This window comes from Fusarium redolens (genome assembly GCF_020744475.1).
Source record: "Fusarium redolens strain MPI-CAGE-AT-0023 chromosome Unknown BKA55scaffold_16, whole genome shotgun sequence".
In the NCBI taxonomy this organism is placed as follows: Eukaryota; Fungi; Ascomycota; class Sordariomycetes; order Hypocreales; family Nectriaceae; genus Fusarium; species Fusarium redolens.
The window spans coordinates 549,470-566,005 of NW_025763679.1; the positions used below are offsets into that span (position 1 = coordinate 549,470).

Genomic DNA, 16,536 nt, shown 5'->3' on the forward strand with positions numbered 1-16,536 from the left:
CGCCATACAATTGTGGTTCTGCGTGACGCTCGATTCTATCTGCCAGCACAACAGTCTGGTATATCACCTAAAACTGCTACAATTCGATGACCTTAAAATAGACTGAAAAGAACCTTTGCCCAGTTATAAGCATAACAACAACCTCGTCAAGTAAAGTTCGGCGAAGAACGCCAGAGCTAGGGTCCCGCGGTTAAGCTTAACCCTAGTCAGGGGTCGCGTTTCAGCATCGGGGAATTCTTCAAAAAACCGACCAGTGATCGACGCGTCGTCTCATTTAGTTGCAAGGGTTATTCACAAAACATCGCCCTATGATAGGTGGCAATATTGTTGTTTGAAACGAGCCGTATGGGCTGTATCAATTAAGAATTTTGCCATGTCAAACGGTGGGTTGTTTCAGTCTAAATGATCCACCTATCTTCAGAACGACAAGGCGAACTCGGGAATGTGGGCAATCTGATGAGCAAGACTTAGCTTCTGGGGCCATCCGGGGAGTATGTCACTGAGTTGACGAATGATTCCCGGGAAGTGACAAATGTATAAGTTTCCAAGACATCTCCTCCATTGAGTCCTCTTTTTGTTCTGTGTCTCATCATCACTTTCTTTGCATTACCCTTCACTCTTTCGACAAGCTGCGCTTGGTCATTCTTTATTTGTCTTAACAATTCCTAAAGTGTTTACTGGTTTGATACCATTTTCTGTCTTTTTACTCATCTTTCATTGCATTTCAAGCATCTTCCCTCCTAAACATCAAAATGCAGTACCGTGTGATCATGGCGGCCACTCTGGCCATTGGCGCCTATGCCGCTCCTGCTCCCGTTATTACTGGCGCTCCATCTCTCTCTCGTCGTCAGGATAGCGAGGGTGGCTCTGGTGGTTCTGGTGGAAGCAGCGTTCTCGATGCTCCCATGACCATCGCTGCCGGCGAGTCTTTCGATGGTGGTAATGCCATCTTCGACCGCGGTGTTTCCTGCACTGGCCAGGTCGAGGGCGGCGACTCTGATGCCGTCTTCATCCTCGAGAAGGGTGCCACTCTTTCTAACGTCCGCATTGGTAAGTTCAACCCGTCATTCCTATCCTCAGCCAGGACTAACTGTTACAGGTCCCAACCAGATCGAGGGTGTTCACTGCAACGGTGGCTGCACTCTTAACAACGTTGTCTGGGACGCCGTCTGCGAGGACGCTTTCTCCATTAAGAAGCAGGAAGACGGCGAGACCACTACTATTAACGGTGGCGGCGCTACTGGTGCCGAGGACAAGGTCATCCAGCACAACGGTGGAGGTACCGTCATCATCAAGGACTTCGAGGTCTCTGACTTTGGCAAGCTCTACCGCAGCTGCGGTAACTGCAAGGAGATGCCCGCTCGCCACGTCGAGATCTCTGGTGGTTCTGCCACCGACGGAAAGATCCTCGTCGGCATCAACCCTAACATGGGCGACACTGCCAAGATCTCCGGTATCCAGCTCACCAACGTTCCCAAAGAGTGCATCACTTTCGAGGGCGTCACTGACGGCAGTGAGCCCAAGGAGGTTGGCACTTGCGACTCTAATGCTGGCTCCGGTTCTGGCTCTGGCTCTGGAGACTCTACTGAGGCCCCTGCTACTCCTACAACTCCCGCCGATAGCTCTGAGACCCCTGCCGCATCTGAGGTTGCTGACCCAGCTGAGACTTCCACTGATGGCTCTCAGGGTGATGACCAGTCTGGCGACAACGACGATGGTGACAAGGATGAGTCTGATGATGACAAGAAGGACGACGACTCTGACGATGAGAACAAGGATGACCAGTCTGACAACGAGAACCAGGACCAAGGCTCTGATTCTGAGAACCAGGAGGGCTCTGGTAGCCAGCAGGCCCAGCCTTCTCAGCCCAACTTCAACTTCGGAAGCGGTGGCTTCGGCGGCTTCTAAGCAAGCCTAAAGATTGGGTCGGAGGCAACGTACAATCTACCCAAATACACCAGATGTACTCAAAGGCATCAACCACAGTTAAAAACTTGTGTTCTTGTATCTATATAGTTAATACTTATGGGGTTAAGATAATTGTTGAGGCGCTACCAGGGCTTTACTCTTCTACGTGACACTTAATTTCTCCGACATGATCAAAGTCTTCCTTTCACTCTTTAGTCTTTCGATAATGGATGGCCCTGGCTGAGATAATGTCATCGTAGTCACTTACGCTCATCAAGGTGGTTCCAAATTTAACCACCACGAACAATCTCTTAATTCTCAAAATTTACTTGGTTAGACAAAACCACTCAGCAGTGACAGAATCTCAATGACTACAGCTAGTCCAAAGTCAGTAATCGCCGGAAACAACACGTTGCCAAGCACGCAGCGCGTAAGACCTAACCCCATTCGTTCGTGAATATACAATGAGAACACACAGTTCGTATCAGATATGCGAAACTTGCATGATTGTAGAAAAAGGTAACAACGGTATTGCATGTCAAACCGCAATCTATGCCTGGGGCTGAGCTTGGAACCGGAACAACTCTACTCCAGCGGCCGTACCTCGTTGACTGCCAATAGTTTAACAACGGATCACTGCGCCGCTTCTTTTTAAGCATCCTTGATTGCGCTGCTTTGTTCCTATGCTGTTTCCTTGGCGTCAGGTCTTCGGTGACGTATTCTTCAACCCTCGTCATCCATTCCAGGGCATATTGGACATGCTCACACCCTCTTGATCAAGAGAGTTCGCAAATCGACGTTATTTCACTATCATCAGTCTTCATAAATACTTCAAAGCATTAAAGTACGCGGGTTTTACAAGTCTTGGTAAACATCTGACATAAGCAAATCTGGGTCGTAATTTGGATATTCACGATGTTATTGGATCAGCATAGCCTCCCCGAAGGATTCAGTCCAAGTGGCGGGTATTGATTTCATTCATTTCGCTAGCTCAACTGCGCCTTTTGCTTGGCTCGCGCTGCCTAGCGCGTTGCAATTTTTGTGTGATCATAAAAACCTTCACGTCAGCCCAGTTTCTAAAGTTGCAGTAACCTTATCGATCTTCTCCACATTCGTTTCTTATTTCCGTCGTAACACAATGGGTGCATTCCAGAAATGTGCCGGTCTTGTGCTATTTTTGGCACAGCTTGCACCTGTCCAGTCTATGAAGCTTGACAGCAAGGATGGCATCTTGGACGCGTCTAAGGGTCTCGCTGGGGATCTCATCAGCTTCTACAAGGGCAATGAGAGTGGCCAAACCCCTGGTCTTCTCCCTGAAAGAACTATGGGAACAGATGGGTACTATTGGTACCAGTCGGGGGCCTTCATGGGTTCTTTTGTGGACTATTGGCAATTGACGGGCGACAAGACCTACAACAACCTCGTTACGGAGGGCATCCAATGGCAGGTTGGCAAGGAAAAGGACTTCATGCCAGCCAACAACACCGCGAGCATGGGTAATGATGATCAGTCCGTTTGGGCATTTGCTGCCCTGACAGCCGCCGAATATGGCTATCCTGAACCCTCCAAGGGCCAACCTCAGTGGCTCGATCTTGTCATTGCAGTCTGGGAAGAGCAACGTGCGCGATGGGACACAGAAGTAGAGCAGAAGACCTGCGATGGCGGTCTTCGATGGCAAATCATGATGACCAACGCAGGTTTCAACTATAAGTCGAGTATGTCGCCTCAGCAAGCTCAACCTTCAAGTCACTAACTTTTATAGCCTTGGCCAACGTTCTTTTCTTCAACATTGGCGCTCGTCTTGCCAGGCTCACATCCAACGAGACGTACGCCGATTATGCCTCAAAGACCTGGGACTGGCTCGAGACCAGTGAGTTAATCGACAAGGAGACTTGGGCAGTCTATGATGGTGCTCAAGCTACAAAGGCTACCAAGAACTGCACAAATATCAACCAGATCCAGTGGTCCGCCAATTCGGCAGGACTCACAATGGGTGCTGCATTTATGTACAACTTTGTAAGTACATAACTTGATGCTGAAGGGTTTAATGCTGACTCCTATCTCTAGACTGAAGGATCAGACGAGTGGAGGAAACGTACCGAGAGCCTCGCATCAGCAACCTTGGAGACATTCTTCAAAAAGAATGGCGACTTCAATGAGATCGCGTGTGCGAATAGCAAAGGAGAATGCCCTCGTGACATCGTCATGTACAAGGGCTTCACGCACCGATGGCTTGCAGTGGCCACCCAGGTGGCTCCCTTCACAGCCAGTTCCATACTCCCTGTTCTTCGAAAGTCAGCTGAGGGCCTGAAAGCAGAGGGAAATGGCGGTGATGCCTTGGAACAGAAGTTCTCCAACTTTGTTGTCGTTTCCAACTTGTTGATCGATGACTCTTCTACCCCTGGGCATCAGAATGAGACCAGCGAGACGGACAAGGCGGAGGATTCTCCCTCTTCGACTTCTGGTCCTGCTACCAAGTCGTCATCTGCTGAAGCTGAGGGTAACTTTGCCATCAAGCTTGCGGGTTCAGGTAGCTTCCTGGCTTTCTCCGTGCTCATGATGGCTTCCCAATGGATTCTGTAGAGCTATAGTTGAATAGGGTTGAAACTTGGCCGGACTATTGCTTGGATGCTCAGATATTATCGAGTGCTGAGAATTAACGTGTATAGAGATTTATGAGACACAAAAACTATAGAACCACCTGAAAGACATGTTCGTATAGCCCTCACCAGGTCTGAGCGACATAATTCTAACATTTCCCTTGAAATGACTGAGTTAGTGAGGATAATCTGGGATCTGATGGTTGAAACAACGTGATCGATTCGGAGCCAAATCTAGGTCCCGGTGGAGACCGACGATGGCTTCCAGGTTTTGGCCCGCATCGGAAGCTAAGTGGAGCTCTAGAAACTTTCCGAAGGTCCGGTGGAATAGAGACCGAAGTCTACCGAAGCTTGGGGCTGATAGTGGATCATTGCGTTGGAGATACTCCAGCATGAAGTTTGCAATCACAATGCGGCGCGTATTTAGTTTTGACGGTTGATTCATTATTATGTGCATATTTTCTAGAACTATACGCCTAGAAATCTGATCCAGTTTATGTACAATTCGAGGAAAGATCGTTACACTGCTCGGCCAATAGCAGCTGCTGCTTTCCTTGCTAAATCCAATGGTCCTTTGCCATCGTTGGCTCCAAGATTCATTCTTTCAGAGACCTCAATGCGATTCTGGTATACATAAGTTTCTTCGAACATTCCTTCTCATTTCATCAAGGGACTGGGGTATCCGTGGTGTAGTAATGGTATGTCGGGGCGTGGTGTAACGTTTCATATCGTTATTCGGTGGGATAAATCCCGACGCGATGGGTTAAGGCGGCCATCTAGCAGATGACAATGCCGTGTTTGTGGTGGTATGTGATGTGATGGCCATTAATCATCTATTGTCGGCCAGTAGGAATAGAGATGCCAGACCAGCGAGGAGCGGATGAAGGCTCAAAGACGTTGGTGCCCAGAGGAGGGTCACGGCTGGTAGTGGTAGCGGAGACGCTGGGTGTCTCAGTGACAATGGCGGAAGTCTCGGAAACGTTGACACGGTTGCCCCAGAACTTATCCATGATAGGATCATGGACAGCAGAGTCGCGAGTGTTGGAGAGGTTACGGCTGGGCTCGGTGGTGCTCAGTCGTCGAACCTGGGTAAGTCCACGGAGAGCACGAGGAGCAGTGCGAACACCGCGGGAGAGAGTCTGGATGGAAGAGCTCATGATGAAAGTGTTGGAGATTAGATTGGATAGATGAGTGTGCTGATCAGATAACAGATGATTTGGAGTACAAAATCTGGGGAATTCGGAGTTCTTTCAATCTACTTATATCCTTCTCGGGCTGGTCCCCGGGCTGAGGGTGCTTCGGCTCGGATGAAGGGAATGCGCCTGGAAAAGGCAATTCCCCGCAACAAAACTCCCCGCATTATCACCGGTTCACTCCGCATTTACCCCAAAGTGGCCTGACATTTAACCTGGAACCCGATGTCGGTAGTTGTTTGCCAAGGGCGATGAGAGAGTGACATGTCTGTCCATACAATGAAGCTACAGGGCTTAGGTATAGAGACTTTGTGGGCTTGTTTCTGGATATCTTGCATCTCGATTGTCTGCCCACGTCTCCCCCAAGTTCTGTCAATGTCAGGCCATCCGATAATGCAACCGTACCACGCGCGATGCTAACCCATATGTACTTGACGACTGGCAATGTGAATTCCTCTTGTCAGGAGATGAGTCGCTGTCACTACGCGCGCTGGGGGAGGCCTTTTACTGTCTAAACATATAGAGATGCGTACATAATATCGAGGTACTATGGTCGCCGTTCAACCGAATCGTTGTCGGTCAGGAAAAGATGGTGGGTGTGATTCTGTGCCGTGCCGTTGAACTTATCCAGCCAATACCCTTGCACGGCGGGTTTGCTGGACGGATGACTCGTTATTTATAGAAGACTACCAGTCTCTGTCTCTCTTATACGATGCACAATCCTATCAAACACTACAGCCATGAACCTCATTTTTTATAGGCTGCTCTTGAAACGATGAGGTTTGAGCGTCAACAAAGTACTGAAGCAGATACCGATAACACAAAGTGGTATAATCATACTGTATTGGTCTACAATGAATTGCAGAAGGTAACATGAAGGTCTTCGGGCCCCTCAAGCCAACATAAAGACAAAGAAAATCGAACTCTAGAATAAAGATTTTGTTGAGCAGTTACTCGCAGATAAAACAATTTCAGATTGCATCATTACCTTCCAAATCATGGAACCGATACCTTGCGCCTTGGAGATCATCATTGACCCCTGAAATCAAAAACGGAAAAGCGATAGAAACTCAGGAAGATACACGCAAATGGAGTAGACAAGACTGTCTCAGCTTCATGTCGATCAAGTAAAGTTGATGCATATGATAGTATGACAAAGCGGGTTGCTGTTATCAAAGGAGAGAATTAAGCAGCCCACGGTTTTCGGTGGGCGTCATCAAGGATCGTCATTTGATGTTGTACGTCGCTGTGGACGTAAAAAGTCGTTTTCGAGGGCGTATCGAGAGTACCGAATGTGCCCGCTCGCTTATCATCGTCGAGGTTGGTTATGGCACTGCTCCCGTTTCGTTCATACCTAATCATCGCTATACTCCGTCTTTCCATCAGCCAAAAGGATCGCCTTCGGTGGCCGACTGAATCCAGCGTCTTCGTAATGTCCATCGCCTTTTATGACAAAGAGTTCCGGCCACGTCGACCACGGCGAGATTCATTGGTGGCTGTCTTGGTAAGGGCGTTATCCACCGTGACATCGTCCTTCTTGATACTCCTTCGTGGGATCCAGAAAAGCTGAACTGCTCCAATGGCAGCCACAACAACGCAGCTGAACCACGCTGACACGGAACCTGACAGGGCATAGAAAACTCCAGCAAGAGGTGGCGCAACAGTACGTGCCAAACAGGCACTAGACATAGCCAAGCCGTTGACTCGACCAAGCACTTGAGGAGATGGGGTAGCATCCTTGATAAGAATGAGAGTAACGGGTGCCACTATCAACCCGCAGAAACTCTGCATCAACAACGATGCGTAGATTCCCAAGGAGACAACTGGTTCGCCAAACGCAGAGAGGAAAGGCATGAGCATGTAGGAGACAGGGTACAGAATAATCATGCTCACAAACGAATGCCATACTCCAACGCGACTAACGAACACGGGGAAGATGACGGCCTGGATGAACAGACCCAGTACTCCGTTCACTGCAAGGTATACGCCGACATCGTGTACAGTGTAACCAAGACCACCAATCCAGTCAATAGTTCCGCGTTTCTCAGCAGGATCGTCGAGCAGATACGTGGCAAGAAGACTGCTTGCAGCCATCTGGTGATACGAGAAGATAAGTAGTGCGACGATGAGCATCATAATCGTCTTGTTGAACGTTCTTTCGCCAGACTTGGCCTGCTCGTCCTCTTGCTCCTCGTTGGGGGGCGTAAGAAGATCCTGAGGGAGAACAATGGAGTGCACAGTTCCAAAAGAAGAGCGGCGGAGGTCGATAAAGTCGTGCTCAACTGCCATTCCAAGACTGGACTCGGCGAAACGAGGTCGCGATCGGCTGGTGGAGGGTGACATATGTCGACGGCTGCGAGAAACGGAGCTGCGAACGGCAGAGCGTCGGAGAGGCGTGCGCTCATCAATAGATTCGAGATCGTCCACAGCGGGGATTTCTTGATAGTTGATAACACCGTTCTCGCCCTCAGATCCGGGCTTGACAAGGGTCTCCTCGAGGAGGAAAAGTCCTTGGATGACTGCGATGGCCACCACGGCCACTGACACAAGGTTAGGGAGCAGGTAAGGATATCGTCCAAACAGTGCATCCTCCGAAAAGATTGAAGGATAAAACTTTGCGGGTTGAGCGAGGAAACCTCCCATCGCGGATCCGATGATGCCGCCAAGAGTCCAGACGAAAGGCTGCACAGCGTAAGCCTTGGCTGTAAGAAAGTTAGCATTCTTTCGATGATATCCCAGGTGGAAATGAAACTTACGCTCATGCTCGGGTAATTTCACCATCTCAGCGACCATAGTCTGCATGACAGAAACGTTTCCATTCAGCGCGCCGCCGACAAACCGTGCCAGCAGAGCAACCCAATAGCTCTTGGCCAAACCAAAGATGAGACTCGACAAAGCCACGCCAACAAGTCCAAACAGAACAACAGGCTTTCGCCCGACGCGGTCCGACAGAATACCCCATCCCATCGAGGTCAGCGCCTCAGCGACCGCATACGCCGAGACGAGCAGTCCGGCATAAAGTGAAGCATCTTTCTCCGCAATGCCCAAATCCTTGACCATCACAAAAGTGTAGGCCAAAATGGAATTAAAGGCAATCGGCTCCGAAAAGCGACATATTGCTGCAGTCGTGGTTAGCGCTCGTGAGATTATCATGGGTGAGGGGCCATCGTGGCGGTGAGAGAGAGGCACGTACCGAGAATTAGAAGTTGCCTTGTAGGGAAAGCATTAGGATCTTTGTCTTCCCTTGCTCTCAAATTCATGATATTTACAACGAATCTTGAGTTTCCTTTCTTCTTCTCTTGGAAAGTAAATGATCTGAGAGAGCAAGGGTGTGAATTTGCAGGATCTGAAAGTGAAAAGAGAGTCCAGAGAGAAGGAAAAAACTCTTTTGGCGGGCCTCATGACTCTCAAGTAGCCTAACAAGAAAATCCACGGCCGCTGAACCAGTGCGCTTGTGGTACTACGGCCCGCAAACCGACTCGGTGCAACGCTACTGTAACCCCCCACGCAAGTTTTGCAGCGTTGCCACCCCCCCGGTCAATTCACGACATGTCTATCACTTGGCAAACGAGGGGAAAAGATCCTGGTTTACGGAGAATCTCTGCTAATACTGCGGCTACGGCTATTCTCAGCGCATCATCATTATCGTTTCATGCAAGACATGGGCTAATGGAATGGGTGTTGGCGGAGATTGAATGCCTCTGTGCATTCCCGCGTCAACCCCCTCCCCTGCTCATTACTCAAGATTCCGATTGCCTAGTACCAACATGAATCACTCACTGTAAGAATTTGTTCCTTTTAAGCTTCGAGCTTGAGTGGCTTGTTCTTGACCGCTTGCTTTATGGTCGGATGACAATAGAGTAGCCTTGCCTTAACAAAATGCGGATGATCAGTGGCAAGTCTTTACCGTGAACGTTGTTTGCCACTAACGGGAGACAAAGTAACTTTTCGCTGGCCGCGATGTCAAACCGCATATTGCAACTGTCAAAATGTCAAACGAACTCTAACAACCGCAGCGCAACCTGCAACAAACGACGACATATCGCATACAATTTCATCACAATACTGATTCAATATTCACTGAAGCCAATTAAGACTTTTGTCTCACTTGGCCCAGATCTTCCGTCGCACACCATTCTTCTGCCAAGTCACCAACCGCCCATCTTTCAAGTGTGGCGAAACGGAAATCGTTCAACCCACTAACGTCTAGTGAGAGGCGAGCCAATCGACACCGAGCTTTCACAGCTATCATGCGAGCACGATGAGGCTGAAAATGGCAAAGACGTTTTCATGCAACAGGATGATGTGGTATCGGTTGACGACAGATCGGATCCAGATCTTTATGTCCTCTCAGCTTCCCTATTGAGGTCCGAGCTTGCTCTGATCTGCAGGCTTCTTTTCACTGCACGGACCCGTGATATCCGCGATTTCGTAGCGAGAGATAAGCACGATTAGGCGCTGAATCCCAGGAATCCACGGCTATATGCAGAGTAATACATCCGGACCAATAAATCATATTCTACAATTTATTGAGAGGCTGAAAAGCTTATGCTAGCACAGCATTAGTGCATGAATATGATGCTCCCGTGGGCTGGAGCCTGGTACCGTCCCCGCTCGCTCACCGGTTTCTTTAGTTCCTGGTGGCTGGGGGCTGGCGCTTCAGCCTTGACAACGAGAGTCGGTAATTGAGCGATGTTGTTCTACAACGTATGATCGAGCTTATGTCCATGGAATAATCCTTGATGATGCGCGAATATGATACAAGCTCCCGAAGACGTGTTACGGGTAGTTGGGTACCATACCCGTTGCAACGAGAAATCCGAGCACGTGAATTTCTCAGAATAGGACGCTGAAACATGGCATGCAAACCAAATCTGCTGATGGATACTGAGCATGGTACACTAAGGACTAACTTTCGTGGGTTGTGATATTGTATTCGCTGGTCTATGGTCTCCAGTGTCACAGTTCTGAGCAAAGCTCCCTAGCCATGACAATTTCTGTTTCTTGTCAAACACCGGTTAATCAACCCGGCATGTGGCTTACCCTTTGTGTTCATCAAACAAATTGCTTTTGTCCCATGTGCGACAGATCATCTCGAGAACCGGACTGCTGATTCATTATATACTTCTGTATCACCGTCGCTGGCAAATACGGTGGGTAGCACGACCCTCGTATTGAGTATACCCCTGCAATGTCTCAATATTCTATGCACGGGGACAAGCGTCTGCAGTCGGAAACGTGGTTTGGAAGACTCATTGGGATAAGTCTCAGCGTCATAGAAGGTGAAACAAGTACGACACAATGTCTTGGGCGTTGTTGAGCCGTTCCGTTGGTTTCACTTATAATTTCTTATTCACTGACTTGTCCCTGTATCATATCGTGCATGTTGCCTTGGTGATTCATCAAATTGGCATCATCGAGATCTCAAAATTGCTTGTCCGTGTACTGGAATGAGCTTTTCTCTACGCGCTGTGTCACATATTGTTCCAGAAACGGAGGATATTCGAATCGGACGTACACAAACTGTCTCAGTTAATTCTTGCAGCAACAGTGATAGTGATGACTAAATTTAGAGGATTTTAGATTGAATATAAACAGGCGGCTATAGTTGACCATGAAACAATGTGAAAAGACGAATAATACTGCATCAGATGTTACATTTGAGGTCGTCCGCTAGGTTATGCAAATTTAGTTCTGGGACGTTCCTGAAGCTCCCCATCCAAGATAATATCAACCTTCTCGTTATAAAAGCAGACTAGTCGTGCAATCGCTGCGCTCTCAATAGTTGGGTGGTTATAATACCAAACAAGGTTCTCGAATGTTTTTCCGTCAATGACAATATTATAGTATTCAGCCTCGCCCTTATACGGACACTTGGATCTGGCAGGGCTTTTCGACAGGACAGTCTGATCAACAGCGGAGAGTGGAAGATAGTAACGGGTCGGCAAACCTGTCTCGAGGAGATGCATGGACGATGTAGCTTTCGCAACTGTTTTGCCGTTGACTTTGATCTCAATAGGACGCGTGGAGTGCAATATGTCAACGCGCTTAAAGGGATCTTTCGCGTGGACGAAGATGGGCTTATCTTCCTCAAACCATTGATCTAACATCCGTCAGCGCGTCGATATTTTCAAGTCATACTCGAAAGCTTACCTATGCTGCGGAACTCAATCCGCACCATATCAGAAAGTGGCCCAAGGGTCACATCTTGGAAGAAGCGCAAAACATGATCCACCTTTGCCTCCTTGATACTATCATGGGCTGGGATCACGAGTTGAGCTATCGCGGCCCTCTCTTTGAGCTCCACCGAGATGTTCTTCTTATCAACCAGTTTCGCGTTCTTCACATCAATCACCGGTACATAGATCGTGGGGTAATTATTATGTTCCCAGACATAAACGGCATGAGTAGTATCCACAATAGTGGTATGGTTGTGAATGGCGCGTATGCGGCGGGATGTCTGCATTGTTTTGCGGGGACCATGTTCGATCAGGCTCTGAGCGAGCTCAACCAGACCTGAGGCACTGCTCATATTGAGATATAACTTGATATGTTTATGTTTCGTGGTTTTGTGTTTCTTCAATAAAGATATGGCAGTTTCAGAGAATGTTGGATGAAGACAAGTACCCCGCTCAATGACGCAGACAATATTAGATACTGGCATTGATTTATAATCATCGCTGCAGAACGACTAACTCGAATATGAGAATACTTATGACGCTTTAAATATCTACTGTTCTTATATGTAATTTCTTAAATACTCAATGAGATATAAATAGTTCCCGCTTTGCTGCAAGCGTATGGCTAGCTTTGGGTACAGTGATACTAGAACTTAGGTCTAACACGATTTAACGCATTCTCTGGTAAGTTAGTCACAAATCGACTGGCGCAATTAAATGTCTCGTTAACTCAATAAGCCATCTTTCTCTTTTTGTTCGAATTGATGATTTGGCTGGGCCATTCCGAGACCAGTTATGGGCAACTTGACTGACCGAGCTGTAGAGGATGAGTTGGCAACTTTGCTGCATGCCTGACAGTAAACTCTACATTTTTCATCATAAACATTCACACATCGGAGTTACCTTCAACACCGTAGATCAGGATAGGCCATGACTGGAGCTTTTGGGTTCCCTGGAAATCCCTGAGCCAAGCGAAGAGACATTAAAGGCTTGGAGAAACACAGTGAGAGTTGGCGAGTTGGCGCATAAACATTGCGGATTTCATGAATGCTTCATGTCGTCCTTATTAACGGAAAACTTGGGGTTTCGAAATATGGAGTGTCACAGCAACCTAATGAACTCGGGATTTATGCAGTGAGATTTTGATCAGCCAGCAATGGAGCCTCCGCCTCAATGAAGGCCCTCCATCGTGGCGGAGTCATGGTTAGGCAGACAAGCGGCATGACTCAGCTGACAGCAGACAGCTTCGTTATATACCATCCGACACGTTTTATACCATGGTAATAAAACAGATATTTCCCATGTTCGTCCTAATTCATCTCTCGAAACTACATATCTCAGATCGAAATATCAAACCACCAAGTACCTTCACCATGACAAACGAAAAGAGATTCACCGGCTCCCGCATCAACGTCAAATCCATCGAAACCCCCTCGAGCGCAGAATGGCGCATCCGCGTATCGGGCCCAAATATGATAAACCTCATGAACGGCCACCGTCCACGAGACATGGACGACAAATGGATGTGCATGACGACAGGGCCCGCCGATCAAGGACTGATCCGCGTACGCATGTGCAGAAGCTGGTCTGACAGAGAAATCATCGCGCTTATAGGTCGTGTCGGAAGTGATGATGAAGCGATTATTGCCGAGGAAGGGGGGGAGATTTTGGCGATTATGTGGCCGACGCCGGAAGAGGATGAGTATGACCCTTGGGATGAGGAGAGTGCGAAGAAGTTTGCTGTTGGGTTCTGTCGGCATTTGATGAATTGTGAGCTTGAGGATTGATATGAGCCCGGCGGGAATCATTTTGTTCGGAACCAGATTATGATATCCTGGTGTGTTTTCGTTGAATTTTCTCATCTTTTTGTTCGTTATACAGAATAGCCCATCAAGAACGCCGATGCTCCATTTTCACGTAATCGTTGTCTCTACGTCCAAGCCTGGATTACCTTGAATCCAATGATTTGATGCTAAGTCTTGAGTCAGCTTCTCTGTCTCAGTGGTTGGTGGTTGGTTTAAAATGAAACCGACCGCTCAATGTCCTTCGACTCAAGGTCACCTCGTGGGCTCGCCTCTTGGTGGTGAAGGCATTCGTGCAGAGGCAGCTCTGACCTCCAATCGCTCCGTCGCTCGGCGATGTGTTTCTGCTACTGGGCGGGCTGTTGCAGTATACGCCTGTCGATGAGGCTGCTGAAATTGAATGGGCTGTTGGTTGTTGATAAGTGGTGCTGAATCCGCAGAACGGTTTGGGAAGAGGTCGTCAATGGCTTCCATGAGATCCTCGTAGAGCCCCTTGAATAACGGCACAATCCCGCACATTTTCACACGCTTTAATGTTGATGAGAAGAATCGTGTCGCGAATGATGAGTTTTCTGCGAAACCATTACGGTGAAGATGATCTGTGCAGAGATCACGTGCACCAGTGTAACGATGAACAGGCTTCCATTCGGAATAACTTCAATCAAGGCTCAACGCTTGGAAATGCCATGGAGATTTTTCTCATTAATGCCCTTGATTATGGTTATTTGTAGTGTAAAAGAATGCGCTTTACATCTTGGGTTTCCTGCCAGACTTCTTGAAATGACCCGCCTCCCCAGCATTTCCCTCTCTGCTATCCTGCTCTTGAGCGTTCTGGCTGTTGATATTCTTCTCCTTCCCAGTCATGTTCTGGTCTTCAAACGAGCTCGCATCGCGTTTTCCCGGTGCGCCCTTCAGCGAAGCCATGGCTCCGTCCGAGTGGTCGGCGACTGGTGGATTGTTCTTGTCGTGGTTGGGATCGGAAGACATTGGTGTTTTGACCTTGCCCGAGTTCGTGCGTATAGCGGTGTATGAGCTCAACGCCGGTCGAGATCGAAGGGCGGATGTGACGGTCGGGATGCGTCTGAAGGAGGAGAGAGATTGACGTGCGAGGGTCATGATTGCGAAGAGTCGAGACGAGTAGAAGGAATATGTATTTGATGACGGTATGGGGATATTTTGTGAAAGCCTGTAGAATTGATGTTGAAGAACTGAAGAAGCAGAAGAATCGTGGTTGTTTCATGGGTAGTTACTGTAGCAAAAGTAATGACGACATTTCTGAAGCCGACATATCGTCAATCATTGCAATGGTTGATGTCATTGATACATCAATTGACTTCATCCTCCAGGTTCCACAAATTCCCAAAGCGAACTCCATTTACCTTAATTACTCCAGATTTTCGACTTGTCTTGTGTTTTGCCTTTCAAATACCAATGGAACTTCACCTCTCAATGCTCTCCAATGATTAGTTGCATTCATCAGCTCGGGACATCCTTCAACAGCCCATCCCCATCTTTCCAGAAACCCAGGCGTCACCTCCCAGCTCTCCATCCGATGTGGCTCTCCCCAGATTATCATGCCACGCCGATCTGAAGCATAGTCACTAGGTTTGCCCTTTGATAGAAGTCGACGACCCTGCGGCCCGGTACCTTGTCCGTACTTGTTGAGCATGATATCTTGCAGTAAATCTCCCATTACGTCAGTGACAAGTAGTCGATGATTGAAATGATTATGATGAGTGATAAGATTATCTCTCATCTTGGGGAATGGAATAAAATCGATCCAAGTCGCATGTACTCTGTTCGATTGGAGAGCTGTAGGACGAAGATGAGGCGGTATATCAAGGCCTGTTTCAACACAAATGGCATCGCGCTTCAAGCCAACCATTACATCTAGTTTCTCAGTCCGACCCTCTGTTAGTGCAAGATGATCTGTCACTTTTGAAAGGGTTGCTTTGTTTTGAAACAGCCCTCTGAAAGCATTGTAGTTTATGAGATAGAGAAGCTGGTCCGAGAGAGGTGACGTCCCGCTTGTCAATGCCCGTTGGCGTTGATGCATGTCGAGCTGCCGGCTGTATAACTCAACATCTGTAGTGCTCAATGTTCCCTTGTATATAGTGGTAAGAAACAATCTTGAGTCTTGCTTAGTGATGGAGCCTTCATCATTGTCGGCTTCGGAGCGGGAGGATTTGGCCTTCAGGTCAAACTCATCTACCTTCCAGAGCTTGACTCCAAATGCCGGCCTTTGCTGCTTGGCACGAGCTTTAGATGTACCATCGTTGTTCATGCGATTTCCTGTGTGCCAATGTCAGAAATGATCAGGCCAGCCTCCAGAGTAGGAAGTATTGTCATCAGAATTGTCCGCCGGATTACTTACGGCGAGCTCGTTGGTTAATCCTGTTTTGCAGCTTACGGCGCTGCTTTCTCTCGGAATCTTCCATGATCGGTAGAATTAGGGACGGATCTTGTTAAACTCCAGCAATAATGATCAACCAAAAGGCTAGTGGGCTATAGCAAAAGTAGAAAAAATGTAAGCTTTGGTCAAAAACATGGTCGACTTGGGGTTGTAATGGATAAAGTCTCCACGTGAACTGACACACCGAGATATGTCACGCTAATACGAATCGGGGTAAAAAGTCATCCTCGCATGATATGATCTGCAAATCCGAATGAGAATATCCTTACTGAAATGGCTTTTGTATAAGCCTCGCGGGCTTTTGCTGTTCTGTTCCCTTATTTCCGACGATACGCCACTGACGGACGTTATGACTCCGTCCAAGGGACCAGCAGCGTGTATGGTATACCCTCAGGAATCATTTGGTGATTCATTCTCTTTTAGGTTGCAATGTCATCAGGA

At 48.0% G+C, this 16,536-nt stretch overlaps 7 protein-coding genes across 7 annotated transcripts; 3 read left to right on the plus strand and 4 right to left on the minus strand.

The window, feature by feature from the left end:
* Positions 1-752: 752 nt before the first annotated feature.
* On the plus strand, positions 753-1,908 carry BKA55DRAFT_521097 (pectate lyase-domain-containing protein; the record flags this gene model as incomplete). Its single annotated transcript, XM_046188482.1, has 2 exons — positions 753-1,050; positions 1,100-1,908. 2 exons carry the CDS (start codon positions 753-755, stop codon positions 1,906-1,908), a joined length of 1,107 nt encoding a protein of 368 aa, XP_046045039.1.
* A 1,045-nt stretch (positions 1,909-2,953) lies between these two features.
* Positions 2,954-4,925, plus strand: BKA55DRAFT_578757 (glycosyl hydrolase family 76-domain-containing protein). Its single transcript, XM_046193757.1, has 3 exons — positions 2,954-3,623; positions 3,671-3,924; positions 3,976-4,925. The coding sequence occupies exons 1-3, from the start codon at positions 3,047-3,049 to the stop codon at positions 4,489-4,491; spliced, it is 1,347 nt and encodes a 448-aa protein (XP_046045040.1). The 5' UTR covers positions 2,954-3,046; the 3' UTR covers positions 4,492-4,925.
* A 416-nt stretch (positions 4,926-5,341) lies between these two features.
* BKA55DRAFT_694536 (uncharacterized protein) lies at positions 5,342-5,665 on the minus strand (the record flags this gene model as incomplete). Its single annotated transcript, XM_046200051.1, has 1 exon — positions 5,342-5,665. One exon carries the CDS (start codon positions 5,663-5,665, stop codon positions 5,342-5,344), a length of 324 nt encoding a protein of 107 aa, XP_046045041.1.
* Positions 5,666-7,147: 1,482 nt separating this feature from the next.
* On the minus strand, positions 7,148-8,961 carry BKA55DRAFT_543554 (major facilitator superfamily domain-containing protein; the record flags this gene model as incomplete). Its single annotated transcript, XM_046190608.1, has 3 exons — positions 7,148-8,403; positions 8,458-8,820; positions 8,895-8,961. The coding sequence occupies 3 exons, from the start codon at positions 8,959-8,961 to the stop codon at positions 7,148-7,150; spliced, it is 1,686 nt and encodes a 561-aa protein (XP_046045042.1).
* A 2,418-nt stretch (positions 8,962-11,379) lies between these two features.
* BKA55DRAFT_521277 (uncharacterized protein) lies at positions 11,380-12,233 on the minus strand (the record flags this gene model as incomplete). The annotated part of the gene is made up of 2 exons (XM_046188499.1): positions 11,380-11,804; positions 11,855-12,233. 2 exons carry the CDS (start codon positions 12,231-12,233, stop codon positions 11,380-11,382), a joined length of 804 nt encoding a protein of 267 aa, XP_046045043.1.
* A 1,020-nt stretch (positions 12,234-13,253) lies between these two features.
* BKA55DRAFT_694539 (uncharacterized protein) lies at positions 13,254-13,667 on the plus strand (the record flags this gene model as incomplete). Its single annotated transcript, XM_046200052.1, has 1 exon — positions 13,254-13,667. One exon carries the CDS (start codon positions 13,254-13,256, stop codon positions 13,665-13,667), a length of 414 nt encoding a protein of 137 aa, XP_046045044.1.
* Positions 13,668-14,429: 762 nt separating this feature from the next.
* Positions 14,430-16,120, minus strand: BKA55DRAFT_597430 (uncharacterized protein; the record flags this gene model as incomplete). Its single annotated transcript, XM_046196073.1, has 3 exons — positions 14,430-14,868; positions 15,071-15,974; positions 16,057-16,120. 3 exons carry the CDS (start codon positions 16,118-16,120, stop codon positions 14,430-14,432), a joined length of 1,407 nt encoding a protein of 468 aa, XP_046045045.1.
* Between the last annotated feature and the right edge of the window lie 416 nt (positions 16,121-16,536).